The sequence below is a fragment of the Ranitomeya variabilis genome, chromosome 7, assembly GCF_051348905.1.
Source record: "Ranitomeya variabilis isolate aRanVar5 chromosome 7, aRanVar5.hap1, whole genome shotgun sequence".
Classification (NCBI taxonomy): domain Eukaryota; kingdom Metazoa; phylum Chordata; class Amphibia; order Anura; family Dendrobatidae; genus Ranitomeya; species Ranitomeya variabilis.
Genome location: NC_135238.1, coordinates 4,403,029 through 4,427,588, shown reverse-complemented (window position 1 = coordinate 4,427,588; position 24,560 = coordinate 4,403,029). Strand labels below are relative to the sequence as shown.

The window sequence follows — 24,560 nt, the reverse complement described above, 5'->3', positions numbered from 1 at the left end:
CGGGGTCTAATGGAGTTGGGCATCTCTAGGGCTTCATGTGGCTTTACTGAGAGGTAATCTACTGCTGAAAACTCCACAGCAGAAGCTCCTGCCATTTCGCCTGGATTCACAGCACATGAAAATCATGGTCTTCATCTGAGAATCCATGACCAGGTGAAAACTGAACCTCATCAGCAGGTCTACTAACTCTAGATTGCAAGAAAAGCAGCAAATTGTTGGCAAATTGCCAAGTTGCCGATCTCCTAAAACCAAATCACCTCTCTTCTTCTTGTTTCCCATCCATTCATGTCCTTCTCCACTTATCTGTGAAGAAAGAAACCTCCCAGAAAAGAGAGAGTGCAGGAGATCCTGATTCTTGTGGGCCTCCAGGAGGTCTAATGTCTCTCGTGTCCCTGGTACTGATGCTCAGCTTGACCTCTCAATGTCGCCCTGTCCTTACAGTGTGTCACTCATAGTCACAGTGGTCAGGGGTATTCATGACCATCATGTGTTGGGCCTCGTGGTTGGTAAAGTATAGTAGATGTAGAAGGTCCTGGAATTTTGGTGGATGTTCTATGAGGATGAATCCTCATTCTGCTCCGAGTCCTCTTTTCATAGTGACATCGTGGAGTTTGACTCTACAACATAACTGGTTGTGTCCTTCCTCAGAGCAGCTTACCGAGGCACAAAAGGACATGGAACCCGTGAGGCCGGTTGTGGGAATTTTCTCCTGAGAAGATCCTGAATCCTATGAATGGTTGTCTCCTTTCATCTCATCCTTGCCAGAAGTAAAGGCAGCATTCTCCATCTTCTGCACCGACGACATCTCCCTGGACTTCAGGCACAAACTATCACTCTGTGACCTTATAGTTATTACCTACAATAACAGCGGAGTATGAAGGGTGGACATCTCGCCCGACAACAACATTGAAGATGTTTGTGAATTACATGGTAAGGGAAAATGTCAGAACATCACTCAGTCACCAATGCGGAAGGAGAAAAGAAACACTAGAAATAGAGAACATTCCCAGAGTCTGAAAAGAACGGAGAGGATGATGAAGGAGTGGATGACAATGATGGAGTGGATGATGAGCATGATGGAGTGGATGACAATGATGGAGTGGATGACAATGATGGAGTGGATGATGAGCATGATGGAGTGGATGATGGAGTGGATGACAATGATGGAGTGGATGATGAACATGATGGAGTGGATATTGATAATGGAGTGGATGACGATGATGGAGTGGATGGTGATGATGGAGTGGATGATGATTGAGTGGATGATGATGATGGAGTGGATGATGATGGAGTGGATGATGATGATGGAGTGAATGACAATGATGGAGTGGATGATGAGCATGATGGAGTGGATGATGAAGGAGTGGATATTGATTATGGAGTGGATGATGATGGAGTGGATGATGATAATGGAGTGGATGACAATAATAGAGTAATGATGAACATGATGGAGTGGATGATGATGAAGTGGATGACAATGATAGAGTGGATGATGAGCATGATGGAGTGGATGATGGAGGAGTGGATATTGATAATGGAGTGTATGATGAAGATGGAGTGGATGATGATGGAATGGATGATTATGAAATGGGTGATGATAAAATGGATGGTGATGGAGTGGATGATGAAGAGGGTGACGATGGAGTGGATGATGAAGTGGATGATAGATAGGATGATGATGGAGTGGATGATGATAGACTGAATAACGATGAAGTGATGATGGCAGAGTGGATGATAGAATGGTGATGATGGAGTGGATGATGATAGAATGATAGACTGAATAATGATGGAGTGGATAATGTTATAGAGTGGATGATGAAGTGGATGACTATGATACAGTGGCTGATGATGGTGGAGTGGCTGATGATGGAGTGGATGATGGAATGGGTGACGATGATAGAGTGAATGAAGGTCGAGTGGATGATGATGGAGTGGATGATGGAGTGGATGATGATAGAGTGAATGATGATGATGCACAGTTTGGCGCTGCAGATTATCCTGCCCTACGCAATAATAGATTTAGAGAATTCTTACTATAAAAAGTCTCATTTCTACTGCTCTGTGGCCCATGGCAGAGTCCCCACCGATACTATATCATTCACTTTTCTCACTAGTGGATGATGATAGAGTGGATGATGGCATGGATGATGATGATACAGTGAATGATGGTGATGTAGTGGATGATGATGTAGCGGATAATGTGGAGTGACTGATGATGATAGAGTGGATGATGATGATACAGTGGATGATGGAGTGGCTGACGATATTAGAGTAGATGATGATGATGAAATGGATGATGATGATGATGACAATGACTCAGGGTTTCTGTTGTGCTTTGTAAAATATTTTTGTGGTTTCTAGAATGCATTCACCTTCTAGTGGTGACCAAAGATCTGGAGGACAGAAGTCTCGAGCAAAAGATCCAGAACCTTCGGAGACTGGATGACTACACATGGACACAAGAGCTGACCCCCTTTCTAGTGAAGCACACAACTCATCTGTGGTCTGAAACCCCCCGATGATCCCTGGAGTGAGATCTGAGGAGTCCGAGGTGTTCGGAATGGAAGAAACTGGTGAGAAAGGTAAACTGGAGTCTGATGGGTTTATATAGAATATCATCCCTGATCATGGACAGTAGAGTGTGTAGAGTACAGAGGGGTCCCCAGTTGGCGCCCCTCTATCAGCCAGCCAGTCTGTGTCCTTCGGCCTCCCCAGCTGCCGCCCACCACAGGACCTGATGTCTGTCTGTAGGGGCATCAGGCTGGTATCTGTGCACAGGCCCTGTACCCACTGTCCGGGGCACTGGAGCTCGGCTTTCCTCCAGGCCATAGTCTGCCTCCCGCAGAGAAGAAGCACAAGTTATAAGAATTATCACCGGGGGGTTTGTCGGGTATCATCTCAGTTGTGGTTGATGAAGTCCTAGAGGACAGAGGTTCGGGGTAGAACCTGGACTGTTATGACCCCAATGGCGAGGGTCTCAGAGGAACGTGGAAGTCTGCAGAATACAAAAATCCAGCTCATAGGGCAGTGGTAACTGGGTTGACCATATATCTACTCCTAACGCAAACACTAGAAGTAGCCGGGGATCATTCCTACGTTGATTCTAGATGACACGCGCCAGCCGGAGAATCTAGCTACCCCTAGTAGAGGAAAACAAAGACCTTTCTTGCCTCCAGAGAAGGGGACCCCAAAGCTGGATAGAAGCCCCCCACAAATAATGACGGTGAGGTAAGAGGAAATGACAAACACAGAAATGAACCAGGTTTAGCACAGAGAGGCCCGCTTACTGATAGCAGAATTAAGAAAGGTAACTTATATGGTCAACAAAAACCCTATCAAAATCCACACTGGAAATTCAAGAACCCCCGAACCGTCTAACGGTCCGGGGGGAGAACACCAGCCCCCTAGAGCTTCCAGCAAAGGTCAGGATATAGATTAGGAACAAGCTGGACAAAAATACAAAACCAAAACAAATAGCAAAAAGCAAAAGGCAGACTTAGCTGATATAACTGGAACCAGGATCAGTAGACAAGAGCACAGCAGACTAGCTCTGATAACTACGTTGCCAGGCATTGAACTGAAGGTCCAGGGAGCTTATATAGCAACACCCCTAACTAACGACCCAGGTGCGGATAAAAGGAATGACAGAAAAACCAGAGTCAAAAAACTAGTAACCACTAGAGGGAGCAAAAAGCAAATTCACAACAGTACCCCCCCCTTAGTGAGGGGTCACCGAACCCTCACCACGACCACCAGGGCGATCAGGATGAGCGGCATGAAAGGCACGAACTAAATCGGCCGCATGAACATCAGAGGCGACCACCCAGGAATTATCCTCCTGACCATAGCCCTTCCACTTGACCAGGTACTGAAGCCTCCGCCTGGAGAGGCGAGAATCCAAGATCTTCTCCACCACGTACTCCAACTCGCCCTCAACCAACACCGGAGCAGGAGGCTCAGCAGAAGGAACTACAGGCACAATGTACCGCCGCAACAAGGACCTATGAAATACATTGTGAATAGCAAACGACACAGGAAGATCCAGACGAAAAGATACAGGATTAAGGATTTCCAATATCTTGTAAGGCCCAATAAAACGAGGTTTAAATTTGGGAGAGGAGACCTTCATAGGAACAAAGCGGGAAGAAAGCCATACCAAATCCCCAACGCGTAGTCGGGGACCCACACCGCGGCGGCGGTTGGCAAAGCGCTGAGCCTTCTCCTGTGACAACTTCAAGTTGTCCACCACATGATTCCAGATCTGCTGCAACCTATCCACCACAGAATCCACCCCAGGACAGTCAGAAGGCTCCACATGACCCGAAGAAAAGCGAGGATGGAAACCAGAGTTGCAGAAAAAAGGCGAAACCAAGGTGGCGGAACTAGCCCGATTATTAAGGGCAAACTCAGCCAACGGCAAGAATGTCACCCAATCGTCCTGATCAGCAGAGACAAAACACCTCAAATAAGCCTCCAAAGTCTGATTGGTTCGCTCCGTCTGTCCATTAGTCTGAGGATGGAAAGCAGACGAAAACGACAAATCAATGCCCATCCTACTACAAAAGGATCGCCAGAACCTGGAAACGAACTGGGATCCTCTGTCTGACACAATATTCTCAGGGATACCGTGCAAGCGAACCACGTTCTGGAAAAACACAGGAACCAGATCGGAAGAGGAAGGCAGCTTAGGCAAAGGAACCAAATGGACCATCTTGGAGAAGCGATCACATATCACCCAGATAACGGACATGCCCTGAGATAGCGGAAGATCAGAAATGAAATCCATGGAGATATGTGTCCAAGGTCTCTTCGGGACAGGCAAGGGCAAGAGCAAACCGCTGGCACGAGAACAGCAAGGCTTAGCTCGAGCACAAGTCCCACAGGACTGCACAAATGACCGCACATCCCTTGACAAGGAAGGCCACCAAAAGGACCTGGCCACCAGATCTCTGGTGCCAAAAATTCCCGGGTGACCTGCCAACACCGAGGAATGAACCTCGGAAATGACTCTGCTGGTCCACTTATCCGGGACAAACAGTCTGTCAGGTGGACAAGACTCAGGCCTATCAGCCTGAAATCTCTGCAACACACGTCGCAGATCCGGAGAAATGGCTGACAAGATAACTCCATCTTTAAGAATACCAACAGGATCCGCGACTCCAGGAGCATCAGGCACAAAGCTCCTAGAAAGAGCATCGGCCTTCACATTCTTTGAACCTGGTAAATACGAGACAACAAAATCAAAGCGGGAGAAAAACAATGACCAGCGGGCCTGTCTCGGATTAAGGCGTTTAGCAGACTCGAGATACATCAGATTTTTGTGATCAGTCAAGACCACCACACGATGCTTAGCACCCTCGAGCCAATGACGCCACTCCTCAAATGCCCATTTCATGGCCAACAACTCCCGATTGCCCACATCATAATTTCGCTCGGCAGGCGAAAACTTCCTAGAGAAAAAGGCACAAGGTTTCATAATAGAGCAACCAGGGCCTCTCTGCGACAAAACGGCCCCTGCCCCAATCTCCGAAGCATCCACCTCAACCTGAAAGGGAAGTGAGACGTCAGGCTGGCACAAAACAGGCGCCGAAGTAAACCGGCGTTTCAACTCCTGGAAAGCCTCCACGGCAGCAGGAGCCCAGTTAGCTACATCGGAGCCCTTCTTGGTCATATCCGTCAAAGGTTTCACAATGCTAGAAAAATTAGCGATAAAACGACGGTAGAAGTTAGCGAAGCCCAAGAACTTCTGAAGACTCTTAACTGACGAGGGCTGAGTCCAATCAAGAATAGCTCGGACCTTGACTGGGTCCATCTCCACAGCAGAAGGGGAAAAAATGAACCCCAAAAAGGGAACCTTCTGTACACCAAAGAGACACTTTGAGCCCTTGACAAACAAAGAATTTTCACGCAAAATTTTAAAGACCAACCTGACCTGCTCCACATGCGAATCCCAATTATCAGAAAAAACCAAAATATCATCCAGATAAACAATCAAAAATTTATCCAGATACTTCCGGAAAATGTCATGCATAAAGGACTGAAAAACTGAAGGCGCATTGGAGAGCCCAAAAGGCATCACCAAGTACTCAAAATGACCTTCGGGCGTATTGAATGCGGTTTTCCATTCATCACCTTGCTTAATGCGCACAAGGTTGTACGCACCACGAAGGTCTATCTTGGTGAACCACTTGGCACCCTTAATCCGGGCAAACAAGTCAGACAACAGCGGTAAAGGATACTGAAATTTGACAGTGATCTTATTCAAAAGCCGATAATCAATACAAGGTCTCAAAGATCCGTCCTTTTTTGCCACAAAAAAGAATCCCGCACCAAGAGGGGAAGAAGACGGACGAATATGTCCTTTTTCCAGAGACTCCTTGATATATGAACGCATAGCGGTATGTTCAGGTACCGACAGATTAAACAGTCTTCCCTTAGGAAATTTACTGCCCGGGATCAAATCTATAGCACAGTCACAGTCCCTATGAGGAGGCAGTGCACTGGACTCAGACTCACTGAAGACATCCTGATAATCAGACAAATACTCCGGAACTTCCGAAGGCGTAGAAGAAGCAATAGACACAGGCAGGGAATCCCCATGAATACCACGACAGCCCCAACTTGAGACTGACATAGCCTTCCAGTCCAGGACTGGATTATGGGTCTGTAACCATGGCAGCCCTAAAACAACCAAATCATGCATTTTATGTAAAACCAGGAAACGTATCACCTCGCGGTGTTCAGGAGTCATGCACATGGTAACCTGTGTCCAATACTGCGGTTTATTTGCTGCCAATGGTGTAGCATCAATACCCCTAAGAGGTATAGGATTTTCTAATGGTTCAAGAGTAAATCCACAGCGCTTAGCAAATGAGAGATCCATGAGACTCAGGGCAGCACCTGAATCTACAAACGCCATGACAGGATAAGATGACAGTGAGCAAATCAAAGTTACAGACAGAATAAATTTAGGTTGCAAATTACCAACGGTGACAGGACTAACAACCTTAGCTATACGTTTAGAGCATGCTGAGATAACATGTGTAGAATCACCACAGTAGTAGCACAAGCCATTCCGGCGTCTATGAATTTTCCGCTCATTTCTAGTCAGGATTCTATCACATTGCATTAAATCAGGTGTCTGTTCAGACAACACCATGAGGGAATTTGCGGTTTTTCTATCACATTGCATCGAATTAGGTGTCTGTTCAGACAACACCATGAGGGAATTTGCGGTTTTGCGCTCCCGCAACCGCCGGTCAATTTGAATAGCCAGTGCCATAGTATCATTCAGACCTGTGGGAATGGGAAAACCCACCATAACATTCTTAATGGCTTCAGAAAGGCCATTTCTAAAATTAGCGGCCAGTGCACACTCGTTCCAATGTGTCAGCACGGACCATTTCCGAAATTTTTGGCAATACACTTCAGCCTCGTCCTGCCCCTGAGACATAGCCAGCAAGGCCTTTTCTGCCTGAATCTCAAGATTGGGTTCCTCATAAAGTAAACCGAGCGCCAGAAAAAACACATCAATATCAGCCAATGCCGGATCTCCTGGCGCCAGCGAAAAAGCCCAATCCTGAGGGTCGCCCCGTAAGAACGAAATAACAATTTTTACTTGCTGAGCAGAATCTCCAGATGAACAGGGTCTCAGGGACAAAAACAATTTACAATTATTCACGAAATTCCTAAACTTAAACCTGTCTCCGGAAAACAGTTCAGGAATCGGTATTTTAGGTTCTGACCTAGGATTTCTGATAACATAGTCTTGTATGCCCTGCACACGAGTAGCCAGCTGGTCCACACTTGTAATCAAGGTCTGGACATTCATGTCTGCAGCAAGCATAGCCACTCTGAGGTAAAGGGGAAGAAGGAAAAAAAAAAAAAAAACTCAGAATCTTCTTTCTTGTAATCCCTCTTCTGCAATGCATTAAACATTTAATACTGGCCTGGCAAACTGTTATGACCCCAATGGCGAGGGTCTCAGAGGAACGTGGAAGTCTGCAGAATACAAAAATCCAGCTCATAGGGTAGTGGTAACTGGGTTGACCATATATCTACTCCTAACGCCAACACTAGAAGTAGCCGGGGATCATTCCTACGTTGATTCTAGATGACACGCGCCAGCCGGAGAATCTAGCTACCCCTAGTAGAGGAAAACAAAGACCTTTCTTGCCTCCAGAGAAGGGGACCCCAAAGCTGGATAGAAGCCCCCCACAAATAATGACGGTGAGGTAAGAGGAAATGACAAACACAGAAATGAACCAGGTTTAGCACAGAGAGGCCCGCTTACTGATAGCAGAATAAAGAAAGGTAACTTATATGGTCAACAAAAACCCTATCAAAATCCACACTGGAAATTCAAGAACCCCCGAACCGTCTAACGGTCCGGGGGGAGAACACCAGCCCCCTAGAGCTTCCAGCAAAGGTCAGGATATAGATTAGGAACAAGCTGGACAAAAATACAAAACCAAAACAAATAGCAAAAAGCAAAAGGCAGACTTAGCTGATATAACTGGAACCAGGATCAGTAGACAAGAGCACAGCAGACTAGCTCTGATAACTACGTTGCCAGGCATTGAACTGAAGGTCCAGGGAGCTTATATAGCAACACCCCTAACTAACGACCCAGGTGCGGATAAAAGGAATGACAGAAAAACCAGAGTCAAAAAACTAGTAACCACTAGAGGGAGCAAAAAGCAAATTCACAACACTGGACAGTGAGGGAACATGGACACCAGTGAAAGTGGATCTCATCACCAAGACAATGTCTCCGGGCTCTGAGGACATCGACAGGAGGGCAACAGCCAGACCAGAATCACACAGGTGAAGTCTCCCCGCCTGACCGCGCTGTCACCTGAGGGATGGCTCTGGGTATAGGGGAGCTCAGATCCACAATCACCTATTGTTTCCATGAGGTCTTTGTTTTACAAAATGGGAATGTTTGTTCTCACAATCTCTACACAGAGAACATAATAGAAATCTGGTCATTATTACCCGTCCGCTTCTTATTGGTTCTTCCTGCACTTTTTGGAGAAGATTTCAGCAGTTTTCATCTCATCATTGACAGCAAAATGCATATATTGTTAAATTTTCTTCTTTTTAAAATTTTTGATTTCTCCTTTAGGAGGACTTTTCACAAACTTTTCCATTTTGAACTGCACATTCCTGCTGAACTGTAGATCAGGGCTTTTTTAAGTTTTTTGCTTTTTTCTCTCCACTGCGTTGTGGTGATACAGGTGTAAGAGGGTGAACTGTAGTCCCACTGAGAGAGCACTAGGACCCTGTGGTTTTTGCCTGCTGCAGCAAGGGACAGACACTGTGAGACTCCCGGAGACAATGTGTGCTGGTGGGTGGGGTCTGGTGTCCTGTGTGTAAAGTGTCAGATAAGGAAGTGAGAGAAGAAAAAGGCGGCAAGAGGAGAAGAAGCTGCAGTGATATAGCAAGAGACTGTGTGAATTTACTGCGAGTGTGTTGGAGGAAAAGCTTTTGAGAGACTTTTTGTTGCTAACGTTTTTCTGGAGAAGAGCTAACCTTTTATTTAACCCTGTGAGAGACTTTTTGTTGCTAACGTTTTTCTGGAGAAGAGCTAACCTTTTATTTTGGAAGACTGAGACTTCACTGGAAACTCAGTACGTATTTGAGAGTTTGTGGAGTCCCTGTGCATTGAGTGGAGAAATAAGTTTGGACAGACTGCTGATATAGAGATGGACGGGTTGTTGTGGAGCATTTCTAGGAGCTACAGAAGCAGAGAGAACATCGTGAGGCCACCAAACTAAGTCCCCGGCGTTTGGGCTCGGCATCGGCCGACAAGACAGAGGAGCCTGCTGTAATTTATTGGCGCTGAAGATCTGGACTGGCTGCAGCCTGTGCAGATTCCTGCCTGAGACGAGATCTATCTCAGGATACGGTACCATAGTTATAGATACCCGGGTATCCCTGTTCAGAGTGTTTAATTGTTAATATTAGATGTGTATAAGTTATACTCAGTGTGCCATGCCAGGGGCTCCCTTGATTGCACTACAATCAATTTACACTTGTTCTTGTATTGAGTTGTTCTGTTAGGTAAATTGATTATTAGACTGTTGGAGCATACACTTCTCAGGAGACCTTGGAGTGGTACAGTGATTTCAGCTGATGCTGAATTGGTGTATCTTTGGGGTGCATCTGCCTTGGTATTCTCCATACTACCTTAGTTATTTTGCCTTTGAGTAAACAACTGTTGGAGATTTCTGCCTTAGTCTTGGTTTGTGACTCACTGGATCTTATTCGGACCTCTGGTCATTACACAGGCAGTGCGCCAAAATTACTGGTGACTTCTGAGTTAATTTCTTTTATCATTCATCTGTAAGTGATCACCAGCAACTGACTATGAAATCATAACAAGGCAGCGTCACAGCCTGGGGAAAGTAGACGCTCTCAGAGCTCACCGAAATGTATGGCCAACGGAGGAGCTTAGAACCGTAGCACTGAGGTCATGTGACCTGGCTGACACTGCCTCCCTCCAACACTCCCTGCCAGTGACGCCTCCCTCTGACACTCCATGACAGTGATGCCTCACTCCAACACTCCCTGCCAGTAATACCATCCTCTGGCACTCCCCATCAGTGACACCTCCCTCTGACACTCCCCATTAGTGACACCTCCCTTGGAACTCCTGTTGGTTTTGCCACCTCCCTCCTGTACACCCTGCCAGTGACACCTCCCTCAGGCACTCAATGTCAGTGATGCCTCCCTCTGGCACTCCCGATCAGTGACACCTCCCTATGGCACAAATCATCAGTGACACCTCCTTCTGGCACTCCCCATCAGTGATACCATCCTCTGGCACTCCCTATCAGTGACACCTCTTGCTGGCACTCATCAGTGACATCTCCCTTGGAACTACTGTTGGCTTGGTTTTGCCACCTCCCTCCTGTACATCCTGCCAGTGACACCTCCCTCTGGCACTCAGCATCAGTGACGCCTCCTTTTGGCACTCCGTGTCAGTGATGCCTCCCCATCAGTGAGAGCTGTCTCCGGCACTCCCCATCACTGACGCCTCCCTTTGGCACTCCTGTAAATAATGCCACCTCCGACACTCCCTGACAGTGACACCAGTGATGCCTCCCTGCTAGTGATACCTCCCTCAGGTACTCAGCATCAGTGATGCCTCCCTTTGGCACTCAGTGTTAGTGATGACTCCCTGCTAGTGACACCTCCCTCTGGCACTCAGCATCAGTGATGCCTCCCTACTAGTGATACCTCCCTCAGGTACTCAGCGTCAGTGATGCCTCCCTTTGGCACTCAGTGTTAGTGATGACTCCCTGCTAGTGACACCTCCCTCTGGCACTCAGCATCAGTGATGCCTCCCTACTAGTGATACCTCCCTCAGGTACTCAGCGTCAGTGACGCCTCCCTTTGGCACTCAGTGTCAGTGATGCCTGCCTGCTAGTCATATCTTCCACTGGCACTCAGCATCAGTGATGCCTCTCTGCTAGTCATACCTCTCTCTGGCACTCAGCAAAAGTGATGCCTTCCTTCTAGTGATACCTCCCTCAGGCACTCAGCTTCAGTGATGTCTCCCTGCTAGTGATACCTCCCTCAAGCACTCAGCTTCAGTGATGCCTCCCTACTAGTGACACCTCCCTCTGGCACTCAGCATCAGTGATGCCTGTGCAGCGCCCCCACTGCCACAGGGCCGAGGGGTACCCGGTACCGGGCCTCTGGGTCTCTGCTCTGGGGTTGTCACGGTGGCTAGACCCGGTCCGTGACCCTGCTGAGGGGCGCCCAATGAAAGGTGTGGATGGTGGTGGTAGTGCGGTGCAGTGCTGGTCACAGTAAATAACGAGGACACCAGGTTGCAGTCTCTTTACCTCTTTACTGAAGGCTTCAGGATCCTCAGTCCGGAATATGGTTAACCAGGCTGCGCAAGTCCGGCCGGTCCGATGGCACCTCCAGAGTTCCCTTTGCAGGTGGAAATCTGTGCCTACCTTCTAGCGCTTGTGTGTTGTGGTCCTCCCCTGCTGTGCTCACGGGATAGTCCCCACAACTGTTGTGTCTGTTTCTCGTGTTCCCTCACAACTCGATTCTGATGTTCTTCTTCGTCCCCCAGATGATATGGCTAGGATGCACCCGTATGACGGGTAGGCTCGGAGCTCTTCCTGGACCCTAGTGTCGCCCTTCTCCTATTGTTGCCCCCTGTGTCTTCGTAGGTGATTTGTGTGAGACAGCCCGCCTATAGCTGACTGTCCTGCCGTAGGTTTGAAGTATTGCTTGGAGCCTAGTACTTCCTCGGCGTTCCGGCCACCGGCTACGCGCCTCAGTAGGATGTTGCCTCGTCTTACAGCACGACTCCTACTGGTATTTCTCCTTGTTGCGTTGTTCTTGTTTCTCACTCAGCACAATATACCTCGCTTCTTGTCCTTTCTTAGGGCACCGCCGCTATCTAGTGCAGGCGCGGTCCCGTAACGTTCTCTCTGTTCGCTAGGTCTCTGCCAGGATCCCACCCCTGACAGGGACCCCCCTGAGTCTCTCCCCGCAACACCCTCTGCCACAGGGTGTTGCCTGTTCGATTCCCAGTCAGCTTCTCTCTAACTTCCTATCCAACCCCCAGTTTTACCAGATTGTGAGGAGTGGCCTAATACATAGTACCCTTAGCTCCCCCTGGAGGCCAGACTGTGAAGTGTATTGGTGTCTGTGATACCTGGTCAGGTGAACCCCTTCAGTGCCATCAGACGTACCATAGCCCCCCTTAGCGGCGGAGCATCAGTACTGCAACGACCAGGACTCTGGGGCGCTGCACTCCCCCCCGGTTAAATCCAGTACTCCTGGACTGGGAAGAAAACAACAATACATGTCAGCAAAAAGACATACAATTTTGAAATGCAATAACAATAAGTAAGTTTGAACAGAGCTTCCCTTTATGGGAGGTGAGGACACTTGAACGTTACAAACATAGTTAAATACTTTAAATAACATACTATAAATAACTTTTCTTACCCAACCGGGTATTCTACTTAGTGCAAATTTCTAAACAATAATTTAACATTGCCTTTAAGGACGTACACGCTGAATCCACTAAAGACCTTCTTATAAAACACTATAAGGCTAATCAACTTTTCCTTCATTTTCCATCCTTACATCTGCAGCTCCGCCTGTCTATCTGCCCCAGGCCTACTGCCTCTCGTTCTGTTGCAGGACCACCCCTTTCCGCCCGGGCCTACTGCCTTTCTGCTACTATACACAGTATAGAACTTATCATCCATCTCTCAGTTCAGGATCACCGAGCCATCTCTGTATAGCTCCTAGGAGGACTCACCGACTAACCCCGTACGGGTTCACTTCCTGTCCTCATTCTCTAACACACCATCAAACATTCCTCACAATTAACTAGCTAACTACATATAACTGCTACATGTCAGCATTATTGCTTCTTCTGTCAAAGTATCATCATTCTCTAAGTGCTATCGATGAACGTCCCCTTTAAGAAGGGACCAAGTCTCTAAGAGGTAGTGCAACTTCTCAAGCTGCGAGTTCATATACTGCAAGGGCTCCAGTGCTGTTTCCAGGAACAGTTTCTTCGCAAAGAGTCCCTTCTTTTGTAAGACCAGTAGAGGGCACCTTTAAGAAGGTGCAAACTATTTACAATAAGTTTGTAATCATGCAGTGTTCATGATCCAACAGTTCTTTTCCAAATAGGGGGTTAAAAGGAGCAGAAAGGGAAAACAAAAAAACAAAAATAAAAAGCTATAGGGATCCCGGGTAAACAAAGGGATCCCTTTAAGAATAACCCTAGTCGGGTTTAAAGCAGCAAAAAGCAGGGAAACAAACAGTTAACTATTTACATATCCATGGCATCGAGGTTTACTCTCGCTCTGGCGGCCGTAGCTCTGCATAGACCTCGCTCGGCAAGGTGATCGGCGAGATCGGGGCCTTTAAGAAGTGCTCCATACCCGTGGCCCGATCCCAGGGTGTAAGGCGCTGGAGTCTATAGGTCCCAGGGAGAGGGGGTACCGTAGCGGGGCCTATCAGCAGGTCCTCTACTGGTGAGGCAGGGTCGTTCTTCATACCTGCTTCAGATGCGGTCCCTCCGGTGCCGATCTGCTCCGTCTCCGCTGGGATCTGGAACGCTGGTTGCAGGGCCTTGCGCTGCGGCGTTGTCATCTCCGTTTGCAGCATTTCGCTTTCCGGCAGAGCCTTGCTTTCTGGCTTCGGAGCGCTGGAACTTCTTTCTTGCTCCGGACCAGACGAGGCTGCCGACAGACGTCTGGTGAGGCTCCCGATGAAGGTCTTCTTCCACCCGGCCTCAGTGCTCAGCTGCGTCCACAGGAGTTGGTCGCTGAACTCATCCACTCCGGCCGGCAGGAAGTCAGTATCAGCGGTGGAAGCCTGGTCACGGTGTCCCTCCGGGTAGCTGGGGGAGTCCTCTGCTCCGACCCCACGCTCCGGTTCCGGGCAGCTCGCCATGGCGTCCTCCACATGGTTCGCTTCTTCTTCCTCATCCTTTTCCCTCTCTCTCCTCCGTGGGCGGTTTCGCTTTCTTTGCCTCCGCCCTCCATTAAGGATTAGGAGGCGGATCTCGGCTGCTGACGGACACGTCCTCAAGGGACAGAAATACTTAGACTGGGCGGCCATTGTCTTTCGCGCTCTTCAGCTTATTTACGCCCACTTCACGCCCCTCTTCTTCTCCTGCGCTCTCCTTAGCGCTGTAATGGCGGCGGTTTTGGCGGGAACTTTTGGCGGCAAGTGGCAGTCCACAGTCTTTGCAATAAGTCACAGTCCAAGCACAATAAATCACAGTCCCAAGGCACACATGACCTGATTCTTCAGGCTTAAGTAGATCCTGTTCGTGACGCCAAGTTGCAGCGCCCCCACTGCCGCAGGGCCGAGGGGTACCCGGTACCGGGCCTCTGGGTCTCTGCTCTGGGGTTGTCACGGTGGCTAGACCCGGACCGTGACCCTGCTGAGGGGCGCCCAATGAAAGGTGTGGATGGTGGTGGTAGTGCGGTGCAGTGCTGGTCACCGTAAATAACGAGGACACCAGGTTGCAGTCTCTTTACCTCTTTACTGAAGGCTTCAGGATCCTCAGTCCGGAATACGGTTAACCAGGCTGCGCAAGTCCGGCCGGTCCGATGGCACCTCCAGAGTTCCCTTTGCAGGTGGAAATCTGTGCCTACCTTCTAGCGCTTGTGTGTTGTGGTCCTCCCCTGCTGTGCTCACGGGATAGTCCCCACAACTGTTGTGTCTGTTTCTCGTGTTCCCTCACAACTCGATTCTGATGTTCTTCTTCGTCCCCCAGATGATATGGCTAGGATGCACCCGTATGATGGGTAGGCTCGGAGCTCTTCCTGGACCCTAGTGTCGCCCTTCTCCTATTGTTGCCCCCTGTGTCTTCGTAGGTGATTTGTGTGAGACAGCCCGCCTATAGCTGACTGTCCTGCCGTAGGTTTGAAGTATTGCTTGGAGCCTAGTACTTCCTCGGCGTTCCAGCCACCGGCTACGCGCCTCAGTAGGATGTTGCCTCGTCTTACAGCACTACTCCTACTGGTATTTCTCCTTGTTGCGTTGATCTTGTTTCTCACTCAGCACAATATACCTCGCTTCTTGTCCTTTCTTAGGGCACCGCCGCTATCTAGTGCAGGCGCGGTCCCGTAACGTTCTCTCTGTTCGCTAGGTCTCTGCCAGGATCCCACCCCTGACAGGGACCCCCCTGAGTCTCTCCCCGCAACACCCTCTGCCACAGGGTGTTGCCTGTTCGATTCCCAGTCAGCTTCTCTCTAACTTCCTATCCAACCCCCAGTTTTACCAGATTGTGAGGAGTGGCCTAATACAAAGTACCCTTAGCTCCCCCTGGAGGCCAGACTGTGAAGTGTATTGGTGTCTGTGATACCTGGTCAGGTGAACTCCTTCAGTGCCATCAGACGTACCATAGCCCCCCCTTAGCGGCGGAGCATCAGTACTGCAACGACCAGGACTCTGGGGCGCTGCACCTGCCTGCTAGTCATACCTCCCTCAGGCACTCAGCATCAGTGATGCCTCCCTGCTAGTGGTACCTCCCTCAGGCACTCAGCTTCAGTGATGCCTCCATACTAGTGACACCTCCCTCAGGTACTCAGCATCAGTGACGCCTCCCTTTGGCACTCAGTGTTAGTGATGCCTCCCTGCTAGTCATGCCTCCCTCTGGCACTCAGCGTCAGTGACGCCTCCCTTTGGCACTCAGTGTTAGTGATGCCTCCCTACTAGTCATACCTCCCTCAGACACTCACTGTCAATTACGCAAAAGGAGCGGAGGTTTGCATCAACATAAGAGCAGTAGCTGGGGATAAGAATTGTTGCAGGAGCGGCTGCGGACCCGGGGCAGCAGATCCACCACAGGTGTTATTAAACTCCTACTACAAAACGAGCATTGCCCTGTAAATAATTGTGATGGCCACCATCTTTTCTGCTAGTTTGCAGACCCCATTATAGTCACTTATACAGTGACTATTACCCCAAGTGTAACAATGTGGGCGGGGGCTGATTTCACCCAATGATAATGAGCAGTATAATGAGGGGCACATATCACCTTCCTTATTATACTGATGTATATACTCATTGTCCTTGGATCATGCTTTTGACTTTTTGTAACTTTTTTGCGGCAGTCACAATACTCAACCCCATTCAGTTGCACAGTGGAGCTGCAGCAAAAAAACCATCTTTGACCTTGTGACCTATGATGCATCCTATTCTGCAGCTGTCTAGCCTCAGCCTATGTCCACTAAAGTCTTCTGTGTGTACCACTTATATTAAGTCCATGTATTCCATCTTTTTTCTCAGATTCTGGAGAGGGAACAGCTGGAGCCTCGGACGATGTCATTCCAAACAACTCCAGCAGGGGGCAAACTGAGAGGGCAAAAATAAATATCACCCAGGTATCCTTGGATTCCAAGAATTTTATCCACTGTCTTCAACATGTTGGTCTCCACCAACCCCCAACCTGCATCTGTCATTACCGGATGGGAGTTGGAAGGCCCCAGCTTGGAGAGCACAGAGATGCTACACTCCATTAGCCTCAAGGACACCGTTCTCTCCTGGTTCTCCTTCTATCTCTCTGACTGATCCTTCACTGTATGTTTTGCTGGTTCCTCCTCCTCTCACCTTCCCCTTACTGTTGGGGTTCCTCAAGGATCAGTCCAAGCCCCCTCCTCTTCGTATACTGCCCCTATTGGACAATCAGTAGATTTGGGTTCCAGTACCATCTCTATGCTGACGACACCCAATTATACACCTCTTCTCCTGTTATCACGCCGACCTTCTTAGAAAACACCAGTGATTGTCTTACCGCTGTCTCTAACATCATGTCCTCCCTCTATCTGAAACTGAACCTGTCAAAAACTGAACTCCTCGTGTTCTCTCCCTCCACTAACCTACCTTTGCCTGACATTGCCATCTCCGTGTGCAGTTCCACCATTACTCCAAAGCAACATGCCCGCTGCCTTGGGGTCATCCTTGATTCCGAGCTTTCATTCACCCCCCACATCCGATCACTGGCTCGCTCTTCTTATCTCCATCTCAAAAGCATTTCTAGAATTCGCCCTTTTCTTACTTTCGACTCTGCAAAAACTCTTACTGTCTCACTTATTCATTCCCGTCTGGACTATTGTAACTCTCTACTAATCGGCCTCCCTCTTACCAAACTCTCCCCGCTCCAATCTGTCCTGAATGCTGCAGCCAGGATCATATTCCTCACCAACCGTTACACCGATGCCTCTACCTTGTGCCAGTCATTACACTGGCTACCCATCCACTCCAGAATCCAGTACAAAACTACTACCCTCATCCACAAAGCACTCCATGGCTCAGCACCACCCTACATCTCCTCTCTGGTCTCAGTCTACCACCCTACCCGTGCCCTCCGCTCCGCTAATGACCTCAGGTTAGCATCCTCAATAATCAGAACCTCCCATTCCCGTCTCCAAGACTTTACACGTGCTGAGCTGATTCTTTGGAATGCACTACCCAGGTTAATACGATTAATCCCCAATCCCCACAGTTTTAAGCGTGCCCTAAAAACTCATTTGTTCAGACTGGCCTACCGCCTCAACGCATTAACCTAACTATCCCTGTGTGGCCCATTCACAAAACTTAAACCATAATCAGGTTCCTCTCATCATGTTCTCATACACTTTATGCAGTTAATAGCCTCTGTGTCTGTACTGCTACATACTTAGGCAGTTAACTGGTTCATGCAGCTTTACATGAACACCCGAGCCTTACACTATGGCTGGTCCAAATAACGAAAGCAATTGTTACCATCCACCTCTCGTGTCTCCCTTTTTCCTATAGATTGTAAGCTTGCGAGCAGGGCCCTCATTCCTCCTGGTATCTGTTTTGATCTGTGTCTGTTGTTATGCTGTAATGTCTATTGTCTGTTCAAGTCCCCTCTATACTGTAAAGTGCTGCGGAATATGTTGGCGCTACAGAAATAAATAATTATTATTAGATATATTTGCAGGGTGATCAGTCACAAGTTCATTGTAGAGGAGAATCTTGCACGTTTTACATTGATGACTATTCCCGTTCTAACACACACTTTCTTCTGCTTTATAGGATGACATTGAAAGTTTTCCACAAGACAAAAGAAAGAAAAACTTCCTTCAGGTTTGTGACTTCATGTCTCTGGGCTTAGTAAGAATAAGTCTATGAAATGAAACGTACTCACGGATCCGGTGATCACCACTTGGCCAGGAGGAAATCTCAGTGTGGTGCTGTCAACAGTGGTTGTTCCCATTTACTGACATAAAGCAGAAATATTAAAAATGATCTCCCAGTCCATAAGTTCCTATACACCTCTTGTCTCCATTGTTCCTGATGCTCCTCTATTCCTATTCTCTGGAGGGATCATGTTGTACATGCTGGGCAGCAGATCATACTGTGTCAGCGTCTCAGCAGCAGACTCTGTTCTATGTGAAGACGAGGAGTAAACACCTATATCGTACAATGGGTGATAGAGGGGCATCGGCAGCTGTAAGTACAGCAATGTCTGGGGAGGAGAATCCTAAATCTTCACCCCATAGTGTATGGATGTATTCCTGTACATAGTGCAGCCGCAGAACAGCAGTCATTGTGAGACCCTGTACAGCTAGGAGCGTCACGACTAGTAGGTCCATTGCTATTGTTTTCTGGTCTACTAATCTCATGTCTGGTCTATTACAAGGTCACAGACTTACTTCCATCTTTTCAATCCCTTCTTTCTACAGAAGTTCGGCTACTGGCTGACGATCTCAGCAATCCTAGTGGTTATGGTGATCATTTCAGGCCTGGGAGCAGCCAATGTGGCAAATAGAGGAAATAATGAACTTGTCACATCACCTCCTGCAACTCCCAGTTCCTCTACGGAGTACAGCACAGGAACTGTAGGGACAGAATCCTCCACAACCCATAATATTGTGACACATGGAAATTACTCTAGTCCGAACTCGTCAACATTAATTCCAGAAGTTTCCAGCCGATATTTGGAGTATAGCACCACCACTGAAGGGATCAACCAGACAGAAGCCTTCACAGTCCTTCAAACAACCCATAATACCACAACACAGGGAAATGCCACACATACTGTGAACTTGTCAACATTACTTCCAGAAGTTTCCAGCCAATATCCTGAGGACATCACCACCACTGTAGGGATCAATAGGACAGAAACCTCCACAACCCATAATATCGTGACACATGGAAATTACTCTACTCCGAACTCGTCAACATTACTTCCAGAAGTTTCCAGCCAATATTTGGAGTATAGCACCACCACTGAAGGGATCAACCAGACAGAAGCCTTCACAGTCCTTCAAACAACCCATAATACCACAACACAGGGAAATGCCACACATACTGTGAACTCGTCAACATTAATTCCAGAAGTTTCCAGCCAATATTCGGAGTATAGCACCACCACTGAAGGGATCAACCAGACAGAAGCCTTCACAGTCCTTCAAACAACCCATAATACCACAACAACGGGAAATGCCACACATAGTGTGAACTCGTCAACATTACTTCCAGATGTTTCCAGCCAATATCTTGAGGACATCACCACCACTGTAGGGATCAACTGGACAGAAACCTCCACAACCCATAATATTGTGACACATGGAAATTACTCTAGTCCGAACTCGTCAACATTACTTCCAGAAGTTTCCAGCCAATATTCGGAGTATAGCACCACCACTGAAGGGATTAAACAGACAGAAGCCTTCACAGTCCTTCAAACAACCCATAATACCACAACACAGGGAAATGCCACAAATACTGTGAACTCATCAACATTACTTCCAGAAGTTTCCAGCCAATATTCGGAGTATAGCACCACCACTGAAGGGATCAACCAGACAGAAGCTTACACAGTCCTTCAAACAACCCATAATACCACATCAGATGGAAATTTCACAACTAGTCCTTATAAATCAGCATTATTTCCAGAATTTTCTAGCCAGTACCCAGAGTACAATATCACAACTGTAGGGATCCAGACAGAATCCTCCACAGTCCTTCATGTAACCTATAATACCACAACACAGGGAAATTCCTCACATACTGTGAACTTGTCAACATTACTTCCAGAAGTTTCCAGCCATTATCCTGAGGACATCACCACCACTGTAGGGATCAACTGGACAGAAACCTCCACAACCCATAATATCGTGACACATGGAAATTACTCTAGTCCGAACTCGTCAACATTAAATCCAGATGTTTCCAGCCAATATTCGGAGTATAGCACCACCACTGAAGGGATCAACCAGACAGAAGCTTCCACAGTCCTTCAAACAATCCATAATATCACAACATTGGGAAATTCCTCACATAGTGTGAACTCATCAACATTACTTCCAGAAGTTTCCAGCCAATATTTGGAGTATAGTACCACCACTGAAGGGATCAACCAGACAGAAGCCTTCACAGTCCTTCATACAACTCATAATATAACAACACAGGGAAATTCCTCACATACTGTGAACTCATCAACATTACTTCCAGAAGTTTCCAGCCAATATTCGGAGTATAGCACCACCACTGACGTGATCAACCAGACAGAAGCTTCCACAGTCCTTCAAACAACCCATAATATCACAACACAGGGAAATTACTCACATACTGTGAACTCATCAACATTACTTCCAGAAGTTTCCAGCCAATATTCGGAGTATAGCACCACCACTGACGTGATCAACCAGACAGAAGCTTCCACAGTCCCTCAAACAACCCATAATACCATGTCAGATGGATATTCCAAAACTAGTCCTTATATATCAGCATTATTTCCAGAAATTTCTAGCCAGTACCCAGAGTACAATATCACAACTGTAGGGATTAAGACAGAATCCTCCACAGCCCATCATGCCACCTATAATGCCACAACACAGGGAAATTCCTCACATACTATGAACTCATCAACCTAAATTTTAGAAATTTCCAACCATCATCCAGAGGACACCACTGTAGGGATCAAATGGACAGAAACCTCCACAACCCATAATACCGTGACACATGGAAATTCCTCTAGTCTAAACTCGTCAACATTGATTCCAGAAGTTTCCAGCCAATATTCGGAGTATAGCACCACCACTGAAGGGATCAACCAGACAGAAGACTCCAGTCCTTCATACAACTCATAACACCAAAACACATGGAAATTCCTCTAGTTCGAACTTGTCAACATTACTTCCAGAAGTTTCCAGCCAATATTCGGAGTATAACACCACCACTGAAGGGCTCAACTGGACAGAAGCCTCCACAACCCATAATACCATGACATATGGAAATTACTCTAGTCTGAACTCATCAACATTACTTCCAGAAGTTTCCAGCCAATATTCAGAGTATAGCACCACACCACTGAAGCCTCCACAGTCCTTTATATAACTCATAACACCAAAACACATGGAAAGTCCTCCAGTACGAAGTCGTCAACATAATTCCAAGCGAGTTCAGCCAATATCCAAAGTACATAACCATTACTGTAGGAATCAACTGGACAGAAGTTCCACAACACAATACCACAATGAGTCTTTATATGTCAGCATTACTTCTGAAAATTTCCAGAAAATATCCAGAGTACACCACCACTACTGTAGGGATCAACCAGACAGAATCTGTACTACTCCATGACGGTATACAACACCTACTACAACAAAACAACACTCCACCACTGTTCGCTACACATCTGGTCCAGAAATCTCCACAAATAATCTGATCTCATTACCAGGAATTACTACTGAGGGATCAGATGCTAAAATTATAACCTCTGATAATCAATAGTTCTGGATGATACATCTCTAATGTCAACCATGAAAGAAAACGCCACAGCTGGTCTTCTAGTAACCAGAAGTATAGAAGATTCTACCACCCTGCATCTGTCAGCATTACCTCTGGCCACTCTCCGAGTACAAAGCCAGCCCCACAGGGATCAGACAGAAGCTTTTACATCTGGCCACTTCCCTGAGTACAAAGCTGGCACCGCAGGGATAAATCAGATGGAAGCTTTTACTTCTGGCCACTCCCTTGAATACAAAACCAGCCCCACAGGGATCAACCAGATGGAAGCTTCTACTTATGACCACTCCTTTGAGTACAAAGCCGTTTCCATAGGGATCAACCAGATGGAAGTGTAGCGCCCCCACTGCCGCAGGGCCGAGGGGTACCCGGTACCGGGCCTCTGAGTCTCTGCTCTGGGGTTGTCACGGTGGCTAGACCCGCTCCGTGACCCTGCTGAGGGGCGCCCAATGAAAGGTGTGGGTGGTGATGCTGTATTGATGCGGGTCGCAGTAAATAACGAGGACACCAGGCTGCAGTCTCCTTACCTCTTTACTGAAGGCCTCAGGATCCTCAGTCCGGAATACGGTTAACCGGGCTGCGCAAGTCCGGCCGGTCCGATGGCACCTCCAGAGTTCCCTTTGCAGGTGGAAATCTGTGCCTACCTTCTAGCGCTTGTGTGTTGTGGTCCTCCCCTGCTGTGCTTACGGTATAGTCCCCACAACTGTTGTGTCTGCTTCTGAAGTTCCCTCACAACTCGATTATGATGTTCTGCTTTGTCCCCCAGATCATATGGATAGGACGCACCCGTATGACGGGTAGGCTCGGAGCTCTTCCGGGACCCTAGTGTCGCCCCTCTCCAGTTGTTGCCCCCTATGTCTTCTTAGGTGAATTGAGTGAGACAGCCCGCCTATAACTGACTGTCCTGCCGTAGGTTTGAAGTAAGGCCTGGAGCTCTATACTTACTCGGCGTTCCGGCCACCGGCTGCGCGCCTCAGTAGGATGTTGCCTCGTCTTGCAGCACGACTCCTACTGGTGTTTCTCCTTGTTGCGTTGATCTCGTTTCTCACTCAGCACAATAAACCTCGCTTCTTGTCCTTTCTTAGGGCACCGCCGCTATCTCGTGCAGGCGCGGTCCCAAAACGTTCTCTCTGTTCGCTAGGCCTCTGTCAGGATCCCACCCCTGACAGTGACCCCCTGAATCTTCCCCGGCAACACCCTCTGCCACAGGATGTTGCCTGGCTCCAACCCAGTCAGCTTCTGTCTAACTTCCTATCTGACCCCCAGTTTTACCAGACTGTGAGGAGTGGCCTAATACATAGCGCCCTTAGCTCCCCCTGGAGGCCAGACTGTGAAGTGTATTGGTGTCTGTGATACCTGGTCAGGTGAACTCCTTCAGTGCCATCAGACGTACCATAGCCCCCCTTAGCGGCGGAGTATCAGTACTGCAACGACCAGGACTCTGGGGCGCTGCACCCCCCCCGGTTAAATCCAGTACTCCTGGACTGGGAAGAAGACAACAATACATGTCAGCAAAAAGACATACAATTTTTTGAAATGCAGTTACAATAAGCAAATTTGAACAGAGCTTCCCTTTATGGGAGGTAAGGACACTTGAGCGTTACAAACATGGTTAAATACTTTAAATAACATACTATAAATAACTTTTCTGACCCGGTATTCTACTAAGTGCAAATTTTTGAACAATAATTTAACGTTGCCTTTAAGGACGTACTCGCTAAATCCACTAAAGACCTTCTTATAAAACACTATAAGGCTAATCAACTTTTCTTCATTTTCAATCTTTACATCTGCAGGACCGCCTGTCTATCTGCCCCAGGCCTACTGCCTCTCGTTCTGTTGCAGGACCGCCCCTTTCTGCCCGGGCCTACTGCCTTTCTGCTACTATACACAGTATAGAACGTATCATCCATCTCTCAGTTCAGGATCACCGAGCCATCTCTGTATGGCTCCTAGGAGGACTCACCGACTAACCCTGTACGGGTTCACGTCCTGTCCTCATTCTCTAACACATTATTAAACATTTCTCACAATTAACTAGCTATCTACATATAACTTTGACATGTAAGCATTATCTGACTTTAAGTGCTATTGGTAAACGTCCCCTTTAAGAGGGGACCAAGTCTCTATGAGGTAGTGCAACTTCTCAAGCTGCAAGTCCGTATGCAGTAAGGACTCTGATGCTGTTTCCAGGAACAGTTTCTTCGCAAAGAGTCCCTTTCTTTGTAAAACCAGTAGAGGACACCTTTAAGAAGGTGCAAACTATTTAC

General features: G+C 47.7%; 1 protein-coding gene across 2 annotated transcripts; it reads left to right on the top strand.

Annotated features, from left to right (window-relative positions):
- Positions 1-650: 650 nt before the first annotated feature.
- On the top strand, positions 651-23,019 carry LOC143785045 (uncharacterized). Of its 2 annotated transcripts, none has more exons than XM_077273703.1 (5): positions 651-930; positions 2,380-2,582; positions 16,798-16,892; positions 18,571-18,621; positions 19,221-23,019. In XM_077273703.1, the coding sequence occupies exons 2-5, from the start codon at positions 2,519-2,521 to the stop codon at positions 21,414-21,416; spliced, it is 2,406 nt and encodes an 801-aa protein (XP_077129818.1). In that variant the 5' UTR covers positions 651-930; positions 2,380-2,518; the 3' UTR covers positions 21,417-23,019. The 2 variants fall into 2 exon arrangements, with proteins under 2 accessions (XP_077129818.1, XP_077129817.1); XM_077273702.1 differs by having other exon boundaries at positions 2,362-2,582.
- The last annotated feature ends 1,541 nt before the right edge of the window (positions 23,020-24,560 follow it).

What these genes read in the sequence shown, in the direction of transcription:
- LOC143785045 (XM_077273703.1), top strand. Translation starts at nt 2,519, where the DNA reads ATGATCCCTGGAGTGAGATCTGAGGAGTCCGAGGTGTTCGGAATGGAA. An exon ending in GGAAGAAACTGGTGAGAAAG is followed by an intron (nt 2,583 to 16,797) that starts GTAAACTGGAGT and finishes CTTTTTTCTCAG; the next exon opens with ATTCTGGAGAGGGAACAGCT. An exon ending in CAAAAATAAATATCACCCAG is followed by an intron (nt 16,893 to 18,570) that starts GTATCCTTGGAT and finishes TCTGCTTTATAG; the next exon opens with GATGACATTGAAAGTTTTCC.